The 26,412-nt window shown below is 42.6% G+C and overlaps 1 protein-coding gene across 2 annotated transcripts in view; it reads right to left on the bottom strand.

The window, feature by feature from the left end:
* Positions 1-25,875, bottom strand: part of LANCL2 (LanC like glutathione S-transferase 2) — a 39,568-nt gene extending 13,693 nt beyond the window's left edge. Inside the window, exons 1-7 of one of the 2 annotated variants that reach the window (XM_030265297.4) lie at positions 25,134-25,875; positions 15,245-15,362; positions 11,188-11,395; positions 8,837-8,984; positions 8,055-8,201; positions 4,337-4,519; positions 1,733-1,909 (exon numbers count right to left, since the gene is read on the bottom strand). In XM_030265297.4, the coding sequence (XP_030121157.3) occupies positions 1,733-1,909; positions 4,337-4,519; positions 8,055-8,201; positions 8,837-8,984; positions 11,188-11,395; positions 15,245-15,362; positions 25,134-25,334 (1,182 nt within the window). In that variant the 5' untranslated portion in view covers positions 25,335-25,875. Of the gene's footprint in view, positions 1-1,732; positions 1,910-4,336; positions 4,520-8,054; positions 8,202-8,836; positions 8,985-11,187; positions 11,396-15,244; positions 15,363-19,145; positions 19,293-25,133 lie in introns of those variants that run through there. The other variant, XM_072925928.1, reaches the window with a different exon arrangement.
* Between the last annotated feature and the right edge of the window lie 537 nt (positions 25,876-26,412).

The following is a 26,412-nucleotide window of genomic DNA, read 5'->3' as shown; positions in this document are numbered from 1 at the left end:
GAGCCCAGGATGCCACAGCCCCTCTCTCCTCTTACAGACAGGCCAGCTAGGAGTGCCTCAGCTCCTGATAATCTGAGAGGAAAGCTGTGAGGATGAAAGTATGAAGCACAAAACAGGGGTCTCCTCTATTCAAGTTCTTGTGGCTCATTTTGGAAACAGTTTTGCGGCTTTTGTGAGGTAACCAGGGATTCCAGGCAAGACTCCTTCCCCTGGGCCTGATGTTTTCAGTGTGAAGAAGCACCCCTGGGAAGGCAGCAATCTCATCCTCTCAGTTACATGCCTCTAGGTACCAACATAACTGCATGTTTGCTTCCCTGCACACTCTGGCTCAGAAAAAAAAGATTTCAAGAGTACCAGACAAGCAAATCCCTCTGCCTGTTTCCCTCTTACTCTGCCTGTTTTCCCCCTACCCTGCCACTTAGCATGCTAAGCAGCAGAGTGGCTGCAAATCCACTGCCTGACTATGGCAGCCAGCTCCAGTGAACAGTCTTTGGCCACTGCATCACAACCTCCTTCTTAAAGGGATTTCAGGTACCTAACAGAGTCTCTTCCTTTTTCTGTCTTTGAGACAGATACGTTTGCTTTTCTCTAGATGGGAAAGGACAAACACCAGGTCTCTCTTGGGCCAGAAATACAGCACCACCAGGCGCTGCCAATGCTGCACAGAGCTGCAGAAGGTGTGCTAGCATGGAGGATGATAGGGAGAGTTGACAGTCATGCTGCCAGCAATGCCTGCAGGGTGCTGGGGCTCACACATCAGCAGTGGGTGACTCCACGTGTAACAAAGTCACACATTTTGCTGTTGGAGTAGTAGCGTTTTATTTCAATCTCTAGGATGCAGGTACGTCTACAGGTGTGCTCACAGCATGATGCTTTGGTAAATGTGAGACAAGAAGCAGATTTTTAAAGCTCTGCTGAGAGAGGACAGGCTGACTGCAGAGATGAATACAATAACTTTACATATGGCCAATATTCACTAAAAGCACCTAGGAAGCAACTCACCAAATTTCATTTGCAATACTGTGTAAAAGGCCTAAGCTAAAAAGCTGTGTACACAACATGAAACCTCATATCAGCGACTTAAAGTGGAAAACAAATCCAACAAACCAAACCAAGGTCTTACAAGGTAAGGAAACAGGCAGAGAAAGCCTTCTCCTTTAGTAACTGCTAGCATAATCAAGAGCTGATAGCAGAACTTGGACAATTCCAGCGGAAAAATTCTGAGTGTGTCTTTCTCTGCAATTTGTATTAATAAAAAAACTCTAAGTGAGCAATTTAATAACTGCAATTCAGAGCTGTAAAAGCCTCAAACAGGCACTAGTCTGAAAACAAATAATTACAAAATACAAATACAAACAGTATTGCTTGAGGACCTGAGGAAGACAGTGGAACTCTCAGTGGAATAATTAGCAGCACATAACATCAGTCTGTTATTGTTCAGACAGGCTAATTTTCAGGCTCTTATTTTCTTCTGAATACATTTAGTCCCTCCCCTCTTACAGATAATTTATGTGTTTCAGTCTGCTTATTATGCCAGTGCTTGCCCCACATCCACAGTTGAAGTTGTCCAGTCAAAGTGAATGAAGTGGAGCAAGTGATGGGCCCTGTTACCCCACCCAGTGTCCCCGCTAGCCCCAGTGCACATCAGCCCGCCCCCACCCCAGTCTACCCCTGTACAGGCACTGGGCTGTGAAAGGGAACAGTGATTTTGCTGGCCTGCTGCAGAGCTCACCTTGCAAGCTCGGTAGAGGTACTTTCTGTCCTGAGTTAGGTTGTAGAGAGACAAGAAGGAGTAGCCATTGCCAGCAGTGCCATGGCAGATCCCATATCCTTTTCTCAATAAACCTCTCTGCCAGATGACATCACTGCAATCCATAGCATCTTTCAGGTATTTATCCTCTTTAAAAGTCTGTGGAATAAAAGCAGAAAATAAATACACATCAAGTGAAGGATTAATGAAAACAAAAGATGTTTTGCTATTTGTGTAGGGTTTTCCATATAAAATTTATTTTGAATTTTAAGAATCTATTCTTCATAGACTTCTTTTTCTTTCCTTAGCAAGCTGTTTCTCCTTTCCCTGCAGGGTAAAAGAAAAAACTTTTCAGGTTTTTGTTTCCAAAATCAGGACCCTCAAAAAAAACCCTCAAGTTCAAGGCCTTTGGTTCTAAAACCTACAATCTATTTGAAGGGTATGTGGTCCTTTTTTCTTCATTTTCTATTCCCAAACCAGAATTTGAAAACACAGAAATGTGATGCTACCTCCAAGAAATGTAACACAGAACAATGGATTAGGACCAAATTTAGGGCCAAATCTGGTCCTAAATTGCTGGTCTTCATGACGAGTTCTTCCTGACTGCTCATGTCTGCTCATGTCTGCCTTCAATTCCATGTCAAAAATAAACAAGAATATCTCTTTGCATAGCACAGGACTCTTTTATCTGTCACAAATACAAGCAGGAACCCTACACTGCCTTTTTCACTACTTGTATTAGTATATTTGTATAGTATATACTCAGAAGCAGTAGTCAGTTTGAGCAAAGGAACACGTTTGCAAAGTTTATTGCATCTGAAACGCACTTTAAACATAGAGGGCTCATCCAGAAAGAAGCAAACAAAAGCAAGTAATTTATCTGATTGACACCAGAATTCCACCTTTATAAAGCCATTTTGCTGCTCATCTTTGCCTAAGTCCCTTTACAGATCAACAAACAAACTAAACTTCAAACCAACAACAAAAACCCCTACCAAAAAACCCCAACAAGACAACCCTGATGCACTGCTGTAGACTTAGTCCTTTGGAGATAGTATCCCCTAGCAAACTATTTAGTAAGATAACAGAAGCAACTAACACGTAAGATTCTTAAATTCACAAGCTTGATACAGAAGTGCCTCTCTGAACAGGTTTTGCCAGCTGCTTAGCTGCAACATTTTGAATTAAGGCCTGGTGACAGCACTTGATTTCCAGGACAAACGCTGCTGTCTTTTATCACAAGTCCTGTGCCTGGTATGACAGCATAGCCAGCAAAACACATGCCAACTTTTTCCTTTCAGTGCTTCAAAAAGACGAATATAAAGAATAATAGAAAAACATATGTTTCATCACCTTAAACACAGAAAGAGGCCAAAAAGGAGACTGCTAATCAGAACTTGGCCCTATTCCTCTCACCTCTTGCAAAACATTTTGTGCTGGGGAAAGCATCACATTGACAAAGAAGGAGAGAGCGAGAAGTGTAAGTCACTCTCCTACCAGAGTCCAAAGAAAAAGCAACTGCAGCTGCTGTTACGTGCAGCAATGCTGTGAGAAATTTAAAGTTCATATTGCAGGTAGCAGCATGAGTGTTATTCCATAAACCAAGCCTGCTTTTCATCAGCCCACCCAGATGGCAACCAGGGAATCTGTCAAGGAGGGCTGTCAAAAGCAAGAATCGATTTGCATAAATTTAATTAAATGGCATACTTTCAAATGTCATGCAAATCAGAAGCACACAAAAAGACAGGTAGCAAACCTAGTTAAGAATGGAGAAGGGCAAACAGCAGGCTTGTGGTAGCTCAGCAGTTTTATTTATGCCCTAGAAGGGGCCTGGGATCTTAGCTCAGATGTTAAGTTCTCGAGACTTATATCTTAATAACAGAGTAATTTATGGAAGACATTCTTTGGCAAGGCATATGAACCTATACTTTTGAAAACCAACACAGTTGTTGAAATTCTTAGGATGAAGATTCAAAGAATTTAGGTCAATGTTCTCACACCCAGGACTTTGATGCCAAATTGTTAAAATATATGTCTCTTTCCTAAGAAAGCTTAGTAACTGCTAGTGCCCTGAGAAGCAATTTTACCCAGTTATTTTCTTTTTAAAGCATACCAATATAAGTATTCTGAGGTTTTTTAGGTGTCTAGCTTGGCGTTCTTGTTCAAAAGTCTAGATCTAGAAAGATGCTATATAAAGTCTTGCAAGCAAACAGGCCTCCATGAGTCTCTCTGTAAAGATAGAGCTATAAATACACATACATATGTATGTGTATATATTTACATATATCTAAGAGCTTGTTACTAAGGCTGTGAGTTTGATCCCTGCTTGGGCCACTCACTTAGGGGCTGGACTTGATGATCCTTATGGGTGCCCTCCAACCCAGAATATTCTGTGAATCTGTGAAATCTATGAATGATTTCACATATGTATGTGTATATATTTACATATATCTAAGAGCTTGTTACTAAGGCTGTGAGTTTGATCCCTGCTTGGGCCACTCACTTAGGGTCTGGACTTGATGATCCTTATGGGTGCCCTCCAACCCAGAATATTCTGTGAATCTGTGAAATCTATGAATGATTCACCTTATAAGCCTGCATGAGCATGTGGATGACTCCGGGGGCACCATGGCACCAGTGAACCAGCCTGTCAGTCTCATTGCTCAGCGACGATGGGTAATTCCCAGATCGGAATTTTTTATGACGCACGTAGTCAATGCTTGGCTTCACCAACTCTGTCAGGGTCTCCTGGTCCACATTTGCAATTGGCTGAATAAAACATTAAAATAAACATCACTAAATACATCAACAGAAGTAGTAACAAAGTGTTGTGTATCAACACTTAATTCTACAATCTGTTTTCAAGTATCCTACATACTTGCCCTTGATCCAAATACTGTGAATCACATCCTACAGATTTAATTAATGCCTGCTTATTGACACCCTTGCTAAGAGCATTTTTACAGTCATTGCAGAGACAAAGAAAATTGGGGCACCAAATTGTTACCAGTCTTAATGGAGGTGACACAGAAAGATTATAGAAGAACTGAGAACAGAGTATGAAGACTTCCAGACCTCTCTTTGTAACTTAAAAATGGGAGAACACTTACAGGAGAAAGACAATTTTGTACACATGGTGCTCATAATACAGACTTCCAACATATTGGGTTACACATTTTGTTTTAAAAAGAACTATTTCTCAAAAAATGAAGGAAAGTGTATAAAGCAGCATACCTGGCAAGAGATTGATGAAGGTTGAAGTTTTCCATCATAAACAAAGCTCCCTAAAGCTATGGGCTATAAATCTGCATTTCCAATTTTAGAAGCAATAGCTACCTCACCAAATAACTAAACATCTTTGTACTACAAAATTATCCTTCAATTGCTCTTAGCAATTTTCTTTCTAGTTTTTTTGTTTAATTTACATCCTTGTCAAATGGAGAATATATTCCTTGTAACTAAAGGTTTAGAAGCCAAGTAACTGTTGTGTCTGCAGTTGCTCCTGGTTGGCATTCCCTCCACTACCAGCCCATTTTCCACCATTTTAACAGCAGAGCTCTGTATTTTAACACAATCTACATGATTTCTGGAATTTCTGCAAGCTGTGGGAACAACCACAGGCACTGAGCCTATAACAGCCTAATAACCGAGTTATTATTTAATAACTGAGTTATTTTTTAAAAAAACTTGTCTTTATTACTGATTCAATGTCATAAAACTCCACTGTTTCCCACCAGCTTCAGCACATTTGTATTCAACAGGTGAGCACACTCCTAGAATTCAAGGTCTGACAGCCAAATGAATGAAAATTTTCAATAGCTATATTTTGAGTAACCTGAAAAACGAGAAGCCTTTGTTTCCCCTCAGCCAGAAGACCTCTGCCAGTCTTTTACACACCAGGTCCCTCAAGCAGACTGTTCATGCTGCTGAATACAGAGCAGCTTGTCATCAAAAACACCCTAAAGCTAATTGGTTTTTGTTTTTTTTTTTTTTAAACTCTTGGATTTCACAAGGAAATCCTGCAGAAGAAGGCAAAGAGGATGGACACCAGCAATAAATGCATTCAGTCTTGAGCTGTGCTAGGCAAGCTCAGCCCAGCTCAGAAATCCTTAGGAGGTAAATCCAAGAAGAGCAGAGCTCTTTACAAACCTCTTTACCTTGTGCTTCCAAGAAGATCTGAGTATGAGTGAGTTTTTTGTCCAAGCTGCTGAGGTTCCTTCCCAGCACTTACTTCAAACAGCTACAGAGTAACCTTGAGGTGTGTGTCCTGACTTTCTGGCCAAGAGCGATGCTACGCAAACAGACACTTTTGCTTCAGGGTTAGTGAAAGGAGTAGAGACTTCATAGCTAGCTCTACCTCCTGGACGAGTTGTTTAACATGGCTAAGCTCTTATTCTTTCAGTAGCCTGTACATAACCCCAGCAATACATGTTTTCTCCAGTTTAAGAAGTGTTCGGACAACACTCCGGCAACATAGCATGATTCTTGGGGTGTTCTGTGCAGGGCCAGGAGTTGGACTTGATGATCTTGATATGTCCTTTCCAATTCAGCATATCCTGTGATGTTATAAGTTGTACAGGAATTACCCTCAGTAACCTTCACATCTCAGGTGCAATGTTCAATGCCTTTTTTTTTGTTATCAAATAACCATTCAACAAACCATCTCTTGAATTATTTGATTAAAATACAGCAAAATTCACTCCATTTGGTGTGGGAGGGATGAGGAAAGGATGGGACTCAAATATGCCATCTTTTTCTGCAGTGGATGACTCAACTTGGCATGACTCACAATATTTAACATACAGTGACAAGATGGTAATCTAATGCTGCATAAAACAATGGCTTTCTGGTAATTCTTAAAAGCAGCAATTACATGTAAAGGAAAAATAACTAGGATTTTAACATGTACACAGAGTAGCTTCTGGTCAAATAATAAAGTATTGTTCAATGATTTCTGCTATCAGCCTTAAATAGCAAATGAAGGATAGAGCCTTTAAAGAGCCTTCTTTAGATGACTAGATGTTTCTCTCAAAATCTAGCACTACCAGGGAAAGAAAATCAGAAGCCAGAAAGCTGAAGAAGCAGAAGAGAGTGGACAACCTTGTTGAAGAGAGCAGTAGGTAAAGATAGGAGCATGGTAAATCAAAGCAGCCTGAGGCCCCAGTGGGATGGTCACTGCAGAAAATGGGTATAGTGAGATTAAGACACACCCCAGGTAGAAGAGCAGTAACTACTTCTATAGCAAAGTCAACTGGTTTAACCAGAACTGCTGATGGAAGTGGTGAAAGGTAATCCGAAACGCAGCATTTTTCCGAAGTGAGGAATGGCTGAGCAGTGGCAGCACCAAATACCAGCTCAATCACTTCTGCAGTGAACATTTGTACACAGCTGCACTGTGAGGATGTACAGTCCTTCCATTTGCCTGAAGAAAACTCATTCTGCATAAGCTGGCAAGGAAATTGATATTTACAAAGATGTACAGACTGGCAGCAGCACCTTCAAAAGCCAGAAACAGGTGCAAAAAAGTTTTGCAGCTCTGTGGCAATCTTCTATAATGAAACTTAAGGCTCTTTCCCCAGACTGTAGAACAGAAATAATCATAATCCTATTGCAAATCTCAGGGCAGGGGGGAATCAATTTATGTATGGGAAAGAGGCTTACAGAAGAGAGGAATCTCACTAAGGAAAACAGAAAGAGGAAAGCAGGGGTCATAAATACACTAAAGAGCATCAGAGTTTCGTGTGAGAAACAGGGGAGTTAAGGAAGAAGAAAAACATCTAAATAATAAAAGCATACTGAAGACTAATATGTGATTAAGGATAGTCTTCCAAAAGCACCAAGGCAGTGGGAGGGGGAGTTGGGGGGGCAGGAATCATTACAGAAGAGAGGAAGGACATGGAGGACAGGAGGCATAAGCAGTGCAATCATTTAAAAATAGCAAAAAATTGAAAAGTGATGGATAGTAAGTGAATTTTTAGCTGTTCTAACCACAAGCACCAGAAGTAAGTATGAAGATGAGAGAAAGCACTTCACTGTCTTTGCTGAGGACAAGAAAGCAGATCCTGAAAAGCTGGTACTCTGAACCACAGCTCAAGAGTTAATTATTCTAGTGTGATCAAACTCTAGTCTTTCTTCTGCTATCAAATCCTTAGGTAGCACCTCAGCACAGTTCTGTGCTGCAGTCTAACTCCAAATTGTGAGACCCTGATCCAGACAACACTGCACATGCATGGAAGCTGAAGATAAGATTCCTCTGATCAAAAATCACTGCTACTTCATCCCAGCCAACAGAAGATGCTCTTACCTGCATGAGCATGTAATAGATCCCAGCCACTCCATGGGCTGCTCCAACATATTGCTTCCTGTGCCACTGGTACAACAGAGGACAGCGGTCTGTTTTCCGCTCCTCCTTTGAGAAGTTTTTCCCCGACTCAATAATAGCATCTATTACCTAAGAAAAAGAACACACACTCATCACCTGTGTTGCTTACTTCAATTCAGAAGGTTTTGCTTCTGCATGACTAAACCCACAACAAAAAATAAGCCACAATACAGTGGTAGGACAACAATATTCAATTCATTTGGATTTGAGTGTTGAGGGAGAAAAGGTATTTCCCTTATGATGAAATCAATTATATTTTAAGATTATAAATTGAATCTATCAATATTTCTATTAATTATATGAATTTAATAGATAATATTTATATTCTTTTTTCCAGCCCTGGCTTCTCTGGTTCTGGTATCTGCAAATGTTCCCCATGCTACATTTCCTTTCTTTTACCTTAAAATACTTCCACACTTCTGTCTTGAGGTTATTTTGTAGCAATATCTCAAGTGGCCAAAACTAGGTACATATTAACTTATTTCCTTGGCTGGACACAGACCCACCTACACTGGTCTGTCCCAGCCCCAGCTGGGCAGCAGGGAAAGGGGGAAGAGACTGAATGTACAGATGAGACTGGGTTTCCAGCTCTAGGTCCCTCTTCTCTCCAGCATTCCTCTCTTAAATTGCTTGGAATATGTATGAGAGCAATCCCAGTTCAACCTCACTGACACTGTGATGCTGGAGAGAGAAAAGTGTCTTACCTCTTTGATAACAGACTGTGGGACAGTGTCTGGACCGATTTCAGTGTTCAGGTACAGCAAGGCATACAGGTAACCTGCTCTGCCATAAAGCAGCTCATCTGGAAGTTCAGAATCTGTGCTGATGACTGTCCTTTGGAGTTGCAACAACCTGCATCAGATAAGGAAGGTGGGGAAGAGAGTATCTTCTGTAGAGACCACACTGCATTGTACAAGCCATCAATCTGCCAGAAGCAGAACAAATGGGGAAGCCCCACCAGCCCCCTTCAACCATTCCCAGTCCCGTTGGCTGCTGGGTTTACAGGCAGGAGCTCTGCACACCTGCCATCTTCGAGATGGGAAACTGAGCCAGAGCCAGGTCGGTATCAGCACAAACGTCAGGATTCTGTGCAGTCAGAAACAGATGCAGGGTGGGAGATGGGGAAGCCCAGAGAGCTACTCCAGCAAAGACAGAAACCTCCTGGAGCCTCTGGGAATTTCACCAAAGTGAAGAACACTTAATTGTACATGTTTAAGAGGGGAAAAAAAACCCACAGAAAAAACCCCAATACCACCATTCGTTGTTCCCTCTCCTAAGAAAACACGTTGTCTCAAACATTTAGCACCTCAGTTTTGAAAAGGACACTGCTACAATGCACAAGTGTTTTGCTTGCCTTTAGCAGTGAAAAACAAGAAACAAGCGCTGGCCATGGTAACTCTCATTTTCTCCAGAATGACTCTCTGTTAATACTCTACCAGTCTGTATTAGCACTGAGGTGGATCAGAGATCTGTTTTATGGCCACTCCCTCCCTGTCTCTTCCTATCTTTTTTGATTAAATTGATATTTACATAAAACCATGGTGATGATAACATTTTAAATTGGGGGAGGGGCAACAACAATCTGGATTAAGACCAAATTCAATTCCCAGATTCCCCCAGTTATTATTTCTCAGGAGAAATGCCAGCATTAATATCATGCCATAACAAAACCACTGACCTCAATCATGTGTTCATGCTGTCGCTGCTTAATACTAGGGAAAAGCTACTAAAAAAAAAAACAGTTTTATATCTCCTTTCTGAGAACTACGCTTTGGATTTAAAATTAAATTATTTACTTTTAAACTGTCCACTAGTAAGTTTTATTGTTGAACTCATACAACTGACAAGGTAAAAAAAGTGAAATCACAGATTATATTTTGACCTCTATAATGTACCACTCAGCTGGTGTCATGTACATATTTGTAAACAAAAAAGTTATAAAATAAACAAATAATCAAACTTAACTCCTTTTCACTACTCCTCATAGAAATTACTTTCCAAGGAAAGGCAACACTAAAAGATTTACTGCTAATCTCATTTTGCTATACTCATGCTTTTTGCCTTACAGCAAGCAACACTGCTTTCTGAACTGCATTCAAAACGACATGCCCAAGTTTACTGCCAATTGTAAAAGCAAAAACCCCCAAACCTAAGACTCACTTCAAAACTGAAATATTCACTAAGGAAGAGCAGCAGAGGTTAATCACACTAGGATTCTAGAATAGAAAGAGACCAATAACATTTCCAAACAAAGTAGAATGGAGATGAGGACATAAGCCCCATTGCAAATTCTGCCAGCCTGAGGTATGCTGATGGACTGTGGTGCTGAATGCACATCCCACAGGATTCCAGCACTTTTGGGATTTTGTAACAGTGCTATCCCTGCCTGGGATAGCAATCAACTCTGTACCAGCAAAGGCACAGTCAGCTCTCTAATGAAGCTACATCTAAATGGGATTTCTTGAGACATTTGTTCAATTTAGATTACTTTGAAAAGGGGCTGCAATTTTTTCAGGCCACCCTTCATATACTCTGATCTAATTAAATTCTTTGCCTTTACAAATCTCCTCCTGCAAATACTTCCTCTTTGTTATATTAAATTTTTGTTACATTATCAATATGATACACTGTGTTTCTGTCTGCCTGCATCCAGATCCTGCAGTACACATTTTGTAATGAACCTACAATTAAGACCCAGTCTTTACAGACAGTATCACATACTGCACAAGCACTACATATTGCAGATGACAAGAGCGTGGCTTTTGTTAAATGTCACTTCAATGTGACAAAATCAGAACGTGTGTGCACTACAGATATGCCTAAGACATCCTGTCCTAACAGCGATAGAGGACTCAAGATAACCCACTAAATGTGAATCAAGTGCAAGCCAGCTTTAATAAAGATAAAGCCTGTTTTGTATTCTTGTACCAATAACTTATCAGGAGAGAAAGTGTCCGTTCTTTAACCCCGTCCTCTAAAATTTCACTTGCAAAGTTACTGAACCAATGCTCTCTACAAATGAGGGGCATGACATTTCCCACCATCAACCACTTACTTGGCAACACATTCTTGAGATTCACTGCTGTTTTTCAGCTTGTGGTAAACCACTGCACCCACTGCCAATGGCCCAGCATCACCACAGAGGAAAGTAACTCTTCTGCCATTCAGATTGCGAAGAATTCTCTTCACGTAATCAAGAGATCGCTGCAAATGGCTCTGGTTTTTCGTGACGCGGTATAGTTGCAGATATAAGAGGGCAATACCTGAAATCAACATATTAAAAAGAGAGAGTTTCACTTACTTTTCTTCCTAAGTACATTACATTCCCCTTTTTGGTGCCTCTGAACCAGTAACTCAAATGGGAACAGGTATTTTGGCAATAAAACATGTCAGTAAAGGGTCCTAGCTTATGCAGTGTGAAGGCACTGGGCCACTGTTTGGATGACATTTCAATGGGATCATGGGAAAAATAAAAATTATCAGACTGAAACCCAGTGGTAGAGTCTCAATTTCCAAAAAAAGGAAGAAAACTCATGACTCAGGCCTCAACACTTGGCAAACTGTATTGAGTTTGCATAGCCAAGCCTTGGTAGTGGGGGGCTACAGGCTTCTGTGAGAAACTGCTGGAAGCTTCCCCCGTATCTGGCAGAACCAGTCCCTGGTGGCTCCAAAGGCTGATGTGCCACTCGTCAAGGCTGGGCAAATTAGAAATAGTGGTAATGCCTCTGTAATAACAGATTAAGGAAGAAGAGGAAAAAAAGTTACTGTACAGCTGTAATTGTGGCCAGAGGAGATGGGAGTGAGAACATGGGAGAGGAACAGCTCTGCAGACACCAAGGTCAGTGAAGAAGGAGAAGGGAAAAGGTGCTCCAGGCACTGGAGCTGAGATTCTTCTGCAGGCCATGAAGCCTTCATAGTATTTTCTCTTCCCTGTCCAAGCTGTGGAAGGGAGTGAGAGAGAGGTTTTGTGGGTGCCCTGCATTCAGCCAGTACCAACCCACTACGCAAAGAGATCACTGAAGATTCAACAATTTGAGTTAACAAGAACATGTATGTCTGAGTATACTAACTGTACAATACTCATCTACTATAAGCAAGAAGTGACTTCTCATTTGATTTGTAAAAGAATCTTTTGATGAGTTTTTGGATTCAAGTTGTCAAGTTCTTCATAACCCCTAAAAGTATTTCACAACAAGATTACAAGCTTGTACAAGTCAAGCAAGTTTGTAAAAGCCAGAAGTCAAATCAGGGCTCTAAGAATGCCAGGAGGTACTATCAAGCTTCACTCTGTTGAACTCATTACATAGTTTTCCACTAAAACAAACCAAGACCTCAGAAATAACAACAATGTAGGCTGAAGGAAGTGAAACAAATCTAAGTGTATGTCTATTGGCCAACTGCACACATACACATGCAGAAGTAAATCACTTATCTTCAGACCACGTTGGAACTCAAACCCTTTTCTGAATGGAGAGAGCACTCTCCTGAACCTCATCCAAAGTCGTCAAGGCCCACTTAGCCCACAGAGAGGCTACCTCAGTAGTACTAGAACAACAGCATCACAAGAGTGCTGGTACACCTTCACATGTTCCCTAGGCAGGCTCTGAGCAAGCCTTTCTAGGTGAATCTAAAGAAGAAAGCTGCAGAGTTCAGGTAGCCCACTTCAGCATCATGGGAACTTGTGGGCTATTTACAGGGATTTGTGGAACCCTTTTTTATGCTGCAACAAATGTGCAAATACCTTGGCTTGATCAAAGGATGATTAGAAATGTAGCCACAAAGTCCAGTTCATCTCATCCTTCCTAGTGTTTCTCAGTGCAACACCCTTAAAATGGCTCCTCCAAGAGGTCTGTCACGTAAAAAAGTACTTGTATAAGTAAGACGGATTCTTACATGTGTCCCGTGATTGCTACATGCCAACAGCAGGTGCTCCAAGATTTTAAAGATGATTCACATAATGCAAACCAATGCTCATGACTGCATTGCTAGTAAGATTTGTCTAGACTTGGTACACAAAAAGCAGGGCAGTTGTTTACAGCACTCTTTTACCTTCTGATTTGCACACTAGCCAAATGCAGCAAAGAGCCAGTTTGGGGAAAAAATATCTGCATTAAGTATTTTAAAAAACAGATCAGTTAAATACTTTTACTCAAAACCATATCCACAGGAGCCTTGAAAGAAGTTAACAGCTTGGAATAGATGTAAATGGCAATCCTTCTACAGGATGGAAAAATCCCACACTCATTAGACAACGTCACTTGTTCATCTATATTCCTGTTTCAGCTAATGATGGCTGTGTTACTTTTACCTTATGACTCATTTTCAGTATGCTCTGGTTTATCAGCCATAATTTCAGTTGTCAGTCACTGTGCCAGAACACAATTCCCTGGGAGCCATTCTGTACTGTCAGTATGAGAAAGCCCACCACTGGAGATCTGCACGCACTCAGCAGCCAGTCACTTTCAGACCCTGAAACACGTCTATCTTTTAAGCCTGAGTTGTCTAAAAGTTCCCCACCCATCCACCCACAGCACCATCTGTACCAAAACATCAAGAAGAGAGCAAAAAAATTTTACCCTTTATTTGCCAGATTTAAGCCTAAGGATGAATGAAGGCTGGAGAGCTTTACCAAGCTACACCCCCATCACAACATGGAGAAAAAAAATAGATCTCCTCAGGGCACATTTCACGTGGTGCTAAAAGTTTAAGTATGCCTGAAGCTTGAGTTAGAAGAGCAAGAACAGAATATGCCATTCTATCCAGCAAAGTCACACTTAACAGGCCTAGATGGACATGTCCTGGCAACTTGAAGAACAGTGGCCACATCAGATGTGAAAACCGTAGGCTCTGCCTAAAGGATCAGTGTCCTAGTTTCAGCTGGGATAGTTAATTTTCTTCTTAATTTTCTTCTACAGTGCTGTGGTTCAGATTTAGTGTGAAAATAACACTGATAGCACACTGATGGTTTAGTTGTTGCTGAGCAGTGCTTACCTTAAATCAAAGTTCAATCTCCCATGCTCTGCCAGGGAGCAGGTGCACAAGATGCTGGGAGGGACCATGGCCAGGACAACTAACAGGAAGGGGCCAAAGGGATATCCCCCTACAACAGGACATCATGCTGGGTACATAAACTGGGAGGAGCTGGCTGGAAGCCACCAATCACTGCTCAGGCATGGGCTGGACTTCAGCGAGCAGATGGTGAGCAAAAGCATTCTGCATCACTCATTTCTCTTGCATTTTATCCCTCTCCCCTTTTCATTACAGTTGTAGTTATTATTGTTGGTTCCATTACTATTATTCTTTTATTTTACTTTATTTAAATGATTAAACTGTTCTTATCTCAGCCCAGGGATTTTATCTTTTTTTTTTTTTTATCCCCTCCCTATGCAACTATGGCAGAGGGGATGTAGGAGAGGCACTGTGTGTGTGATATTTAGTTGCAGGTGGACTTAAATCACACCAATTAGAAGGGCTCATTTACATCTGGACAGCATCAGTGATGCAATGCTAAATGAAAAATGGTCCCTAGCAATAACCATCACCTGCATACACCTAATTTTCTTCATGATCATCACAGTCTTGCAACCATACCTCTACACTCCCCCTCCTCACACAACCACTTTACCATTTTTGTACAGACAGGACAAGAATAGCCAAACTACTCGAATTCCAGATTTGAAGGCTACAAGCTCCTGGCCACAGAACATGTTCCCCCCATTTATTCCCAATGATTAGAAAACACTGTTACCATTAGAGAAATGCTAACTAACAGTTAGGTTGAACAGGAAAACATGAAAATAACTCATTTTTAAAAGCAAATTTTAAGAAACAAGAGGTAAGGTAAAAGAGCAGCCTTAGAAAATCCACTCCTTTTGCAAAACAATGATCTCCATATACACAAATCAACTATAATTCTGTATCTTTGTCTGCTGAAGACAATGCAAGTTACAGACGTGCAGTAGTGACCAAGGCTCCAGAGTTAAAAGGAAAACCAACTCACAAAAATTCCCAGAGTATTTCTGCCACTCCTATAAGAATACCAGAATCTCCTGTGAATAAATCCAATTACATCATTCAACAAATGCATTTCATCCAAATTCTAGCTTTCTCACCAGTCCAGCCAGTATAGGCAGAGCAGTCATGTGGATCTGCTGTCTTCAGCCCTTCCTCCATTTGTTGCAGAAGGTCCTTGATTTTTGCCTGGATCCGTTTTGAGAATCGAGCATTGACCTGAAAGCAGGAGACAGGGAACAAACCAGAAAAGAAACAAATTAAAGAATGCAAAGTGCCTGCTCCACTTTCTTGTTTGGGAAGAAAACCAAACCAAATCAAAACCAATCAAACAAAAAATAACTAGGAAGTAAATAACACATACAGCAATGAGCAGCATCAAGGTGGTTCATCTTAAGTGTGACTCATGTAAATGCATTCTGACTACATTTTAGGGTAAGTTACAGGTATCTACAGTAGACAAAATTTACCTGTGCATTCTTTAAAGTCACACAATGAGCAGCTATGGACACTGTGACAGCATGTAATTCTTATCAGGGTCCTGGTACCAAGTCCATGTTATGGACAAACAACACAAGCCCTGTGTTATAGGTGCTTGATCTCACCACAAGGATCCTGCACATCCTTCGTAGCACTACAGAGCAGGAAATAGCCCAAGGAAAAGAAATGTACCAGGTGACCAGTCTTTTTGTACAGAATACTCAAGACAATCAAGCCAAAGAAGATGAGCAGAAGCAGCTCAGCATCTTCAGCTCAGGCATGAAGGCAAAGAAACAATCTTTGATTTTACACACCTCTTCCTTTAACTTTTGACCAAAAAATGTTTATATATATAACAGGATACTTTACTTTTGCCAACATCTCTCTCTCATTATGCACACTTTTAGGGAAAATATGTTCCCGATTACTTTTTAAAGCCTAAGGAAAATGGAATTTAGCACAGTAGTACGGTAAGTTCTTGCTTGACTACAGCACATCCCAAAAGTGTGGGGTTTGGATAAATTGCAGATCCTGGATGTCACCATGCAACCAATTATTCAAGACGTACCACATTTTGTACTCTTGTTCAGAGTAGAACCTCAAATAAAGATCCATGATTTCAAACATCCATCCACCAGAATCAGAATTTAGAAAGATTTAAGAATTGCACAAGGTTTCTGACACACCAGAAATCTTCACGGTGACTAGTTCAAATCCATTTAAGGATATCCATGGTAGGATATGAAGGGAGAAGGAAATTGTGCCATTATATCTCACACTGAACACATATAATTCTAGAAACAAGCTAGAAACATGTAATGTTTCTCCAACATCTCTAGAAATAGCAACCAAACACAGTAGGCATCTGAAGTCTGTTACTCTTCTTCCTTAATATGGTGCTAAGCACCTTTCTTTTAGGGAACTGTACTATGAATACACATCGACACTACCTAACCACCCTCCCTTTTTTGACTAGTTCACTGAGGTCTCAACACAAAGGAAAACCTTCCTCAAGGGCACGGCTTCTCTCCTTCAAAAGACAGCTATGCCGATGCTGAGGCATATGGTAAAACAGCATGAGGATATTCACCTGGATGCATCCAGGCAAAGAGCTCAGCTTATATTACAAGAGTGAAGTAAGGCTTCAGACTCCCCATTTACTTACCTACTGCACACCACAAACATGCTGGTTATCTTTGTGTTCTGACAATACACCTGCTGTTACCAAATCAGGATATTTTATGTCAAACACCAGATTAAATTCCTTAGAGGTAGGAGGGGAATACTAGGACATCAGGACACCTGGGTTCTGCATTGAAATCTCAGTTCCATACAAATAATTTAGCTCAGGTTGGTAATCCCTCTCTCTAGAATTCGAATTGCAACTTACTTGTCTTGGTTTACTGCTTGGAAAAGCAAAGATTAAAGGATATTTTTATTAATATTTTTATAATTATCTGTAAGCCCAAACAAAGCTACTCCCAAACTTATGTCAGTGTGAATAGGTTATAAGTGGAAACAAAGTTTTCCCCAGCCATCTACTCCTCTATTTTTTTCTGGTTGCTCTGAAGCTTTCACAACCAAGCACTGTCGCTGATCATTTTATAACATTCCCCTATAAGCTTGTAACAGATGCTAACATGCACTAGAATAAATTAATTATATAAAGAAATGAATGCTGAAAGGTGGCTTTAGAAGATTTAAAAGCTTCCTTCAAGGAATCTTGGGGCATTACAACTGAGCATAACACGCACACTTGTGTAGAGCACAGATTGATTTTCATCAGAAGCACATTCACCCTAAGAGGATGTTTCCAGCTAGTAGTCAGCCTTTGCTGCAGGTGACTTGTTATTCCTGTAGGGACAAACAAAAACCAGGAAGCCTGATCTCTGATATCCAGTGGCACATTTACTTCTGGTTCACAACAGACTGGGTGATAGCAGGAGATGAAGAGTATCTTTAATTAGAAAAGAGTCTCTCCAGGAATTCAACTGCTGCATTACTCTTCTGCTGCAGAAAGAACAACCATTACCATCCCAAACAATGCTCAAGTTTTATATTGTCAAAACAGAAAAAAAAAAAAAGAGCCCATTCCTCATTACATCAAATAGAGCCTTGTGCCATATTGGTTATGGTAACTAAAAATGCTCATTATCAGCACAAAAGTAACGCAGAATAAACAAAGCGTGTTGTTTTGGAAATCAATAGTTTTGTTATTTATTTGAACCATATCACTTTTCCCATTGCAGTGAGACAGCAGGCAAAGCTACAACCCAATAAAAATATTCCAAAGCCAACAAAAATGTAAAGGACATTAAGTACTTATGTAACATCACTCACCTTTGGCACTAATCACAAGATGTCTATATTATGCTGTCCTTGTTAGCAATACATGTCACCCCTATCTGCTTTCTTTCATTTGTAGGTTTTCTAAAGAGAATTTAACTCATCTTCTGTAAATTCAGCACTAGAACTACACACCTACATTAGAGCACAGTGCTAATAACACCAAGGTCATGGATTTGATCCCCATATGGGCCATTCACTTAAGAGTTGGACTCAATGGTTGTCATAGGTCCATTCCAACACAGAATATTCTGTGATTCTGTTATTATAAAAAAAAAGATATATCTAATTATGCAAACAAAAATCTCCTAAAAACCCCAAACATTTCACTTGCAGTCAACACTACAATAACATACCAACTCTTGTATGACCATTGCAGCCATATCCTGCATTACTGCCATGACATTAAAACAAACCAGAACCAGCAGCAGATGAGGCAATAAGCAGCAGCTATGTATGTATTGTATATCATGATTTCTGGTAGGTAAGAGAAGTCTGTAACTTTAAAGTCTTGCATGCACATTTGGACCAAATGTCACAGCGCTGATGTAAGTCTGACAATGTATAACCCTGAACACTCCTCTTGTCATTAAAAGTAACACTCTGGTTTGACAGACACGGGATGAGTAATCTCATTTGCATTTGTCAAAGACATTTAGATACCCATGTGTTATTCAAAAACACCTCTTGGCATTTACTTGCTCATGACATCTATGCTAAGAACTTGTGCAGAGCCACAGCAGCACAATGGAGACCTGAGCTCACAGCTTCCTCACAAGTTGCCAACGTAGCAATCTTTCTTGCTACCACCAGCTCCCAAAACAATCACCTTGCTCTTAACCCTATTTTAATTAATCACGTTTTTGGGGACAGATGCTACATTCAAAACCAGACTGCAGAAGTAAGCAACTGATTCGGCAGAAGTAGAAAGGTGATGACCTATACACACAGTGCTACCTCCCAAACAAGCAAAATACACTTTTATTTCACCTCACTTTATTGTTGATTATGTGTAGAAGAGAACACATAACATTGTGTTGTATTTGCCAAAGTGAAGAAAATACAGCTAAAATTGATACTGCAGCAAGAACTCATTCAAAAATCAAACTTGCACAGAAAATTGCAGAAAGGACATGACAGACACAGGCGAGGAAGAATGAAGTAGGGGAAACTCACATTTCTGCTAGACATAAGGAATCCTGGCTGTACAGAAATCATTGGGAACTTTGGCACTGACTCTAAGGGAGCCAGGTTTCACATCCATGCATTGGAGCATGGGTCTACTGAAGCAGGATGAGCTCTAATACTCACCTCCACAAGTTCCTGCAAAAGCAGACAAGAAGGGATGGTAGTAGGATCCCATATACAGAATTTAGCAAGGTCTGCTAGAAGGTGACCAGTCTTTTTGTAAGGAAGAACAACTTTTACTTTATTTCTTACCTAAGTCAAAAGCGTATTACAGCTCCAAGAGCAGCTTCTCTGAAAATACCAGACACTGCTGAAGCTCATTACCCAGCCTCTGAAACACTCAAACACAGTTCTCTGATTACTTCTAAGACAGATCCTCCAGAAACAAATGCCAGTTCTACAAAACCACATGCTTTGAAATATTACTGTCTGTAGAATACATTGCACTGTTTTTCAGTGATGTCACTTAGTGCCATACATGTGATAATGGGGAAAAAAGTAAAAAAAGAAGAGGGAGAGGAGGAAGAGATGGAGAAATCAGTGTAGGCAAATTCCTACACTGCTATAAATGCCAACTTAGGAATAGGCTTTAAACACAGTAATTGCCCTGTCTCAGAGGATATAAGGGCGTGAAAACATCATTAAAAGGCAAACATTCAAGTTATAGAAAGGCATGTGAGAAATAAAACTCTGTCTCTAATGCATTTGTGTGTAAAAGAAGTTATATGTCTCATTGGTTATAAGACAGAAAAAATCCAAAGCTTAAAGATCTAGATCATCACAAAGAATCATCAAAAAGCTCCAGATTATCGGTTACAAAAATAAAAAGATATCTTATGCTTTGGGAAATAGAGACTGATAAAGCAAAAGAGCAATACTGAAAACTGCTGGTCTTCCAGGTAGCCTAATACCAACATGCAACTTCTTGAAAGCTGAGAAAATAAAAGTCTGTTGTGAAGATGATTTAAAGTCACTCCCTACACAGAAGTGTCTAACCAAGCTGTGACATTTTTCAGCTGGTCCTCAAGTGGCAAAAATCGTTAAAACCTCTACCAATTCTGTATAAGTTACCTCAATGCAGAGAGCAGATATATTCCATATATTGAGCTTGACAACAGATCAGTGCAGTTAGATCCAAATAAAATTTATTTTCATCAGGAAGTAAGTACATGTTATTGCACTTGCCCACACAACTAGCTGGAGAAACAACTCATTAACATGCAGGTTTGCAAGATAAAACTAGAAACTGATGAAGAATGGGTGGATTTGCAACAATTTCATCAGAACTTGGGGGTTTGATATTACGAAGTATTTTCATTCAGAACTGGTTGACTAAAACCAAACAGGCTTAACTCTGTGGTCACCTCGTGAATAGCAGGAGAGGCTTTCACTACAAAAGCATCAGAAAAGCCCTAAGCAGTGTTCAGTGCTGACCTGTGCTGTAGGAAGGAAGCAGCAGTTCTTCCTTTTGGGCTGTGTACAACTGCCAGGAGTTAGTGAGGGACAATGAAGAGCAACAGACTGATTTTCAGGCTCAGTTTTCACCAAGACTCTCAAAAAGCAAAACAAACTTTCCTTTTGAAGTATCACAGAGAATACTGCAAACCTTGTTTGTTTCCGAGTCCCTTATGAAAACAGCACATGCCTGAACTGGGGAGCCAGAAAATGGTCAAAAAAATAACAAGTTCAAGAAATGTAGCTACCTCATCCCACATCTCTGGAAAAAAGTGGGAAGAATTATTTAGTGGCTTTGGAGGCTGAATTTTGCCTCCAGTGCAGTAAGTTGTATAATTCCCACTAGTACAAGTTGTTGCTGAGTCAGTCCCAGAACACAGAGAAATTGCTGCCCCCAGTGAGATAAATAAAATGCCCACTGAGACAACCCCAAAAATTTTTTAAAAACAAAACAAAAAATAAAAAACCAAACAAAAAACCACAAAAAAACAAAGGGAGAAGACAAGTGAGGCTATAACAAAGATCTATATATTTATATATATTTTACAGGAGAAGGAAGAAAGCCACATAAAGGAATTATCAGAAGTAACAGGAGATTGAGAAAGCATTAGCAAACTAAACACTACTAAATCACCCAAATTATAAATCTAAATAAATATTCTATATCACCATTAATATGTATTTGCCAATGAGCACCCTTATCTTTGAATAGGTTCCCTGTAAGAAGTCCCTTGCAAAGCCTAATAAGGTATTGTATACATTTCTCAGAACGTACCACTTTTTTCTAATATTCTTAGAAAACCATGACAAGTCAGAAAAAACATATTAAGAAAGAATTTGCCTAAAAAAGAAGTTAAAGTTTGGGTTTTCTAGTGACCAATCCACGAAGTTTGAATCTAATTTTGCTTTTGTCTTGTAATTCCACAACAAATTCAGACAATCTCAAAGTAAGGGCTGGGATCGTGTCAATTTCTTGATGACAAGGGTGCTTCTTTTTTCTGGCACAACCACAAAATGCAGGTCATTGTCTAGGCTTCCACCTTCCCCTGGTTGAGCAGATAATATCAGGCTGCCTTTCCTTCCCTTCTTCACTGGCCTGCAGTCAGTGTGAAGAATCCCAAATCACACCTGCCTATACTATAAATGCAGCCACACGGCTGTGGTGGCTCTGAGGACTGGGGCAATAGATCCTTGAACAAGCCATCACCACCCCTCAGCAGCAAGCTCTCCTAACCCTTTTCCTTCCAAGGAAATCTTCTAGAGCTTTCTAACTCTCTACCACACTAGGGAAGTAAGAACTAGGGAATGTTCTTTGTTATGAGTCTATTAATTTCTCTGCCTCCCTCAACCACCTACATTTCCATTTTGAAAACTTTTGACCGACCACTTTGAGATAATATCTATAGGTACCTTTTTAGGCTAAGGTATCTCTATGGGGCCCGTATGAAAAGGAAAAAGGCTACAGGGTGTATATTTCATTGAAATGTTAGACATCACTTATTAAACAAAGGTTTACATTTAAAATTATGTTTCTTTTTAATCTGGAATTAATGCTGTCTGATGAATTATTACCTTGGCTTTCTCAGACAAGTTACAGAAACAATTTAAGTTCAAATCTAGTTATGAAAACAGTGAATTTGAACTACATGAGCAGAGCCCACACAGATAGCTGCAGTGTTTACTGTGACTATTTATAAGAAAGCAAATCAGCAACCCCAAATTCTGCTTCTCCTACTTCCATACCTTCAAGATTTCTGAACAATATTTTACCCAGACACACTTCCATATGCAGAATTTTGTCCCAATTGTCTCACCTTTCAGACAATGCCTTGAAGATCTTCTTGTTCTTTTATCAACCAGGTGAATTTTATTTGGCAATCATGACAGACTAAGAAATCGAACGGATTAATAATGCATTGCCTTCCATGACAACAGCACAGCCCCGCACACCTCAGGCTGTCATTACGTGAGTCACTCAGCGCTCCTCGCTCCACTCAGCAGCAGATGGGAGGAAGGAATTATGCACTGCACTGAGGCCTTCTGAAAGATGCTCTCATTTTTAGGAAACCTGTGTGCTTCTGTACAGAAGTTTACAGAACAGATTTCCTACCCTGTGTGAAGTCTTTTTGTCTTCACTGGGGCTGTAGGCAAGCAAAGACATTTCACTGATGGAATGGGAGTCATTAAATGTAAAAATAAAACACTAAAACATAAACTGTAAATCATAAAAAAAGCACCCATCATGAAATCTCACAAAAGGATAGTACTAGGAGTGATAGCATGCAAATACTTCAAAGAATATAAATACATATAAATATACTCACAGCCATATTCTAGCCCAGAAATACATAAAATGACTCCTCAGATTTTGCAGATGCAAAACTAAAAGAAAATGTACACTTGCTTCTGCCTTCTCCGATGACATGCACAGAATTGCTGTAGTTACATGGTTATTTTTCCAGAGGCACTTCATCCTCCTGAACAGAGCCCAGACACCACCTTTTATCAAATACAAGACTACTCAGGTGTTCTAACATATTTTTTGAAAACACCCTGGCACAAATAACTGCTGACTGCCACTCCCTAAAAAGGAATGCTATCTACCATTGATGCTGGGAAAAAAACATTTGCATGCACTATAAAACACCATTCTCATGCATAGGACAGCATAATAGGCATTCCTAATGTGAACACAGTGCTAGAAATTCTTGACTAACTCATTTCAGATCTGCCACAGAACAATGTCTCTCAATTTAGATTCATTCAAGAATCAAATCTGAAGTAAATTAGAGTTGAACTATTCTGAAACAGAGCTAGTATACTCTAAAACGTAACTTTTAAGGATGTTCATCTTCTTTTGATATCTTGCCATTCTTCTGGTTATCTAACAGCTAGCTTTAGTCTATCCAGATCAGCGGTAAATGAAGGAGTATTTTCTGTTTTAAAATATGGACGTGAAGTGTGGAATTTAAAGCAGGTACACAAAGATGACTGGCCTACAAGAGGCTTGGTATGTTTTTTACCAATTTAACAACAACATATAGCTATAGCAGTTCTGCCATCTCCTCTCTACCTTTATACTTGAACGCATTATACTTTGATTATTTTTATAGATTAAGCCAGATACAAAAGAACAAGGAAATAACAGTTCTCTTCCACAAGGAAAAAAAATAATAGTTTTACCAACACTCAGCATACTGCCAAGAAGCTGTGTACAAAACAAAGCAGATTTCACTTTTGAACCTACTCTTGCTTTTTAAACCTTCTCAAATGTTCTGCTTTTGACAGCTGCAATTAACTGCAGCAGTTAGACACTGAAGCCCCAAAGCATTCTCTTTTGTGCACTCTGCTTAGCCACATACAACTTCATAAACCTCAGTCATAACAACCTGGTGAAACCTTCCACTGCCTTGACCAATGGTGAGCTCCTGGTGTCCTGCAGACACTTACAAAGGTCAGAGCAATGTCCCTCCCACTTGGGCATCACCATCCTTGTCTCACTCTATCAGTAAATCAAGGTAATTCCATGGTGCCACAAGCAGAAAAATACAGAGCCGATATCAACAGCTTTCCTTAATTCATCCCAGCATACAATCAAGAGATTTAGAAAGCTAACTTCCCACCCTCAATGTATTTGTGCTTGTAGCAGTGTCACCATGCAGTGCTTTCTATGCAAAAGATGACAAAGCTGCACAGTATTGAAGGATGAGGCCACACAGGGGCTAAATGACAGGAAGTCTGTATTCCGGCATTCCTTCTTCAGATTAATCCAGCCTGCGTGGTAACAGGCCAGGCCAGAGGGGCTTCTCAAAACCTAAGACACTCATAGTATACCGAACAGCACCACGTGGCAACAAGGAGATAAGCGGAGCAGGAAGACTAGTCCTACCAGGCAGACCTGCATGAACGGACTGCCAAGTATCTATCGTGGTACACCTGAACCTATAAAAGTGCACGTGTCAGTAAATAAACACGTGAAAACAGTCTAGCTTCACCTCCTGAGTGAGCGCTGCTGTTGCCCGAGAATTAACTCTCCTTTTCTAGATGGGCGCCCATCTTTTCCATTCCTTATGCATTTTCTCTGGTGAAACTCGGGCAACTTGTGCTGACAACTTCTGAGACATCAAACCACGGTGGTAACAGCAGCTACAGCTGTTTTGCTATACAGAGCTCCTGCCGGGGCACCTCGTGCGTTCCCGTACCGAAGTAAAACAGCCTGAATTCAGAGCAGCCGCCGCCGACTACGAGCCGTGCGGCCGGGCCGAGCTCCCTCCCACTCCTTCCCTCAGTTCACCCCGCCGCTCCCTCTCCTCGGGCGCCCCCGAGGCCGCGGCGGCCGCCCCGAGCCCGGCCGGCGCGCAGGCCGCGGGCGGCCCCACGCCCCCGCCGCCGGGCCCGCGGCCCGCCGCAGCCGCCCCGGGGCGGAACCCAGCGCTGCGGGGCCGCGGGCAGACAGCGACCCGAGGGTCGGGCCGGGCCCGGGGTCCGGGACGCGGCGCCTGCCCGCCGCCCGGGACTCACCTTCCCATCGGCGCCGAAAGGGAGGGACTCCTCCTCCGCCGGCGGCTGCAGCGCCCTGTCCCGGTGGGCGTCCGCCGCGCTGGGGGCTGCCACGGCTCCCTGGGGCTGGTAGTCGGGGTAGGGGTTGGCGAAAGCCCGCTCCTCCATCTCCGCTTCACCGCCCAGCTGCAGCTTCAGCCTCTTGGACATGCTCTCTCCCATCTCAGCCGGCCCCCGGCCCGCCTCCCCGCACGGCGAGCCGGCGGGGACACACTCCGCCCCGCAGAGCGGGGCTTTGCAGCAACGCGAGCGCCGCGGCCGCCCCCGGCTACAGCGGCCCCCGGCTACAGCTGCCGTCCCGCGGGCGCTGGGCTGGGTCCGGAGGGCGGCTGCGGTGACAGGGTCTGCGGGCGCGGGCCCATCGGGGCCGCTCCGGGGCGGAGGCGCCGCCGCCCCGACCCCGCGCCACCGAAGCCCAACTTTGGAAGGCGAAAGAGAAAGCTGCGACGCCGCGGCTCTGCTCGGGTGCCCGTCAGCCGAGGCGGGGGAGCGGCGAGCGCGGCGGCATCACAGCCTGTACAGGGGCAGAGCGCGGCCGGGGCTGCGGCCGGGCCCCTCCGCGGGAAGCGGCAGCCCGCCCGCCGGCGCAGGCTGGGTGGCACGGCTGCAAAGCTGCTTCCAGCGCCTCATCCTCCCCCGCCGGGGCGTCAGTGCCTCGGGCTGCTGCTGCCGCCGGCCGCACGCCGGGCGGCGGAGCGGGGCTGCCGCCGGCTCCTCCCGCCCGTCCCCCCGCGGCGGGGGCGAGCCGCCACCCGGCGCATCTCAGAGGAGCGGCAGCAGCAGCAGGAGGGGCACGGACAGCCCCAGGAGCAGGCAGTACGGCACCAGCTCCTTCGCCCGGCTCATCCGCAGCCGCCGCCGGGCCGCGCTCATCCGCCCGCAGCTCCCGCGCCCGGCGCGCCGGTCCCCGGCCAGCCCCGGCGGGAGGGAGGGACGCGGTCCTCGGCTACCGCCCGGCGGGGACGGCGCAGGCGGCGGCGACCGCCCCTCCGCCGGCGAGAGGAGGCAGCTCCCCGGGGAGAACGGGGGTGGTCTCCTTCCCTCGGCCCGCCCCCGGGCTGTAATGTTGGCCTGGCCGCGCTCACTGGCGTGCCGACGGGGAGCCCGGTCCGACAGGCCAAAATGTGCTAGAAAAACAGCCCCAAGCCCCCCCCGAAAGGCATCGGAAAACCTCACAGCCCCGGAGGGGGCGGCGGTGGGTGGGGAAGGCCCTCAGCGATCGGCGGTGGCGGCTGGAGGT

This window comes from Taeniopygia guttata, chromosome 2 (genome assembly GCF_048771995.1).
Source record: "Taeniopygia guttata chromosome 2, bTaeGut7.mat, whole genome shotgun sequence".
Taxonomy (NCBI): Eukaryota; Metazoa; Chordata; class Aves; order Passeriformes; family Estrildidae; genus Taeniopygia; species Taeniopygia guttata.
The sequence above is the reverse complement of the archived record's forward strand: the minus strand, read 5'-3'. Positions and strand labels throughout refer to the sequence as shown.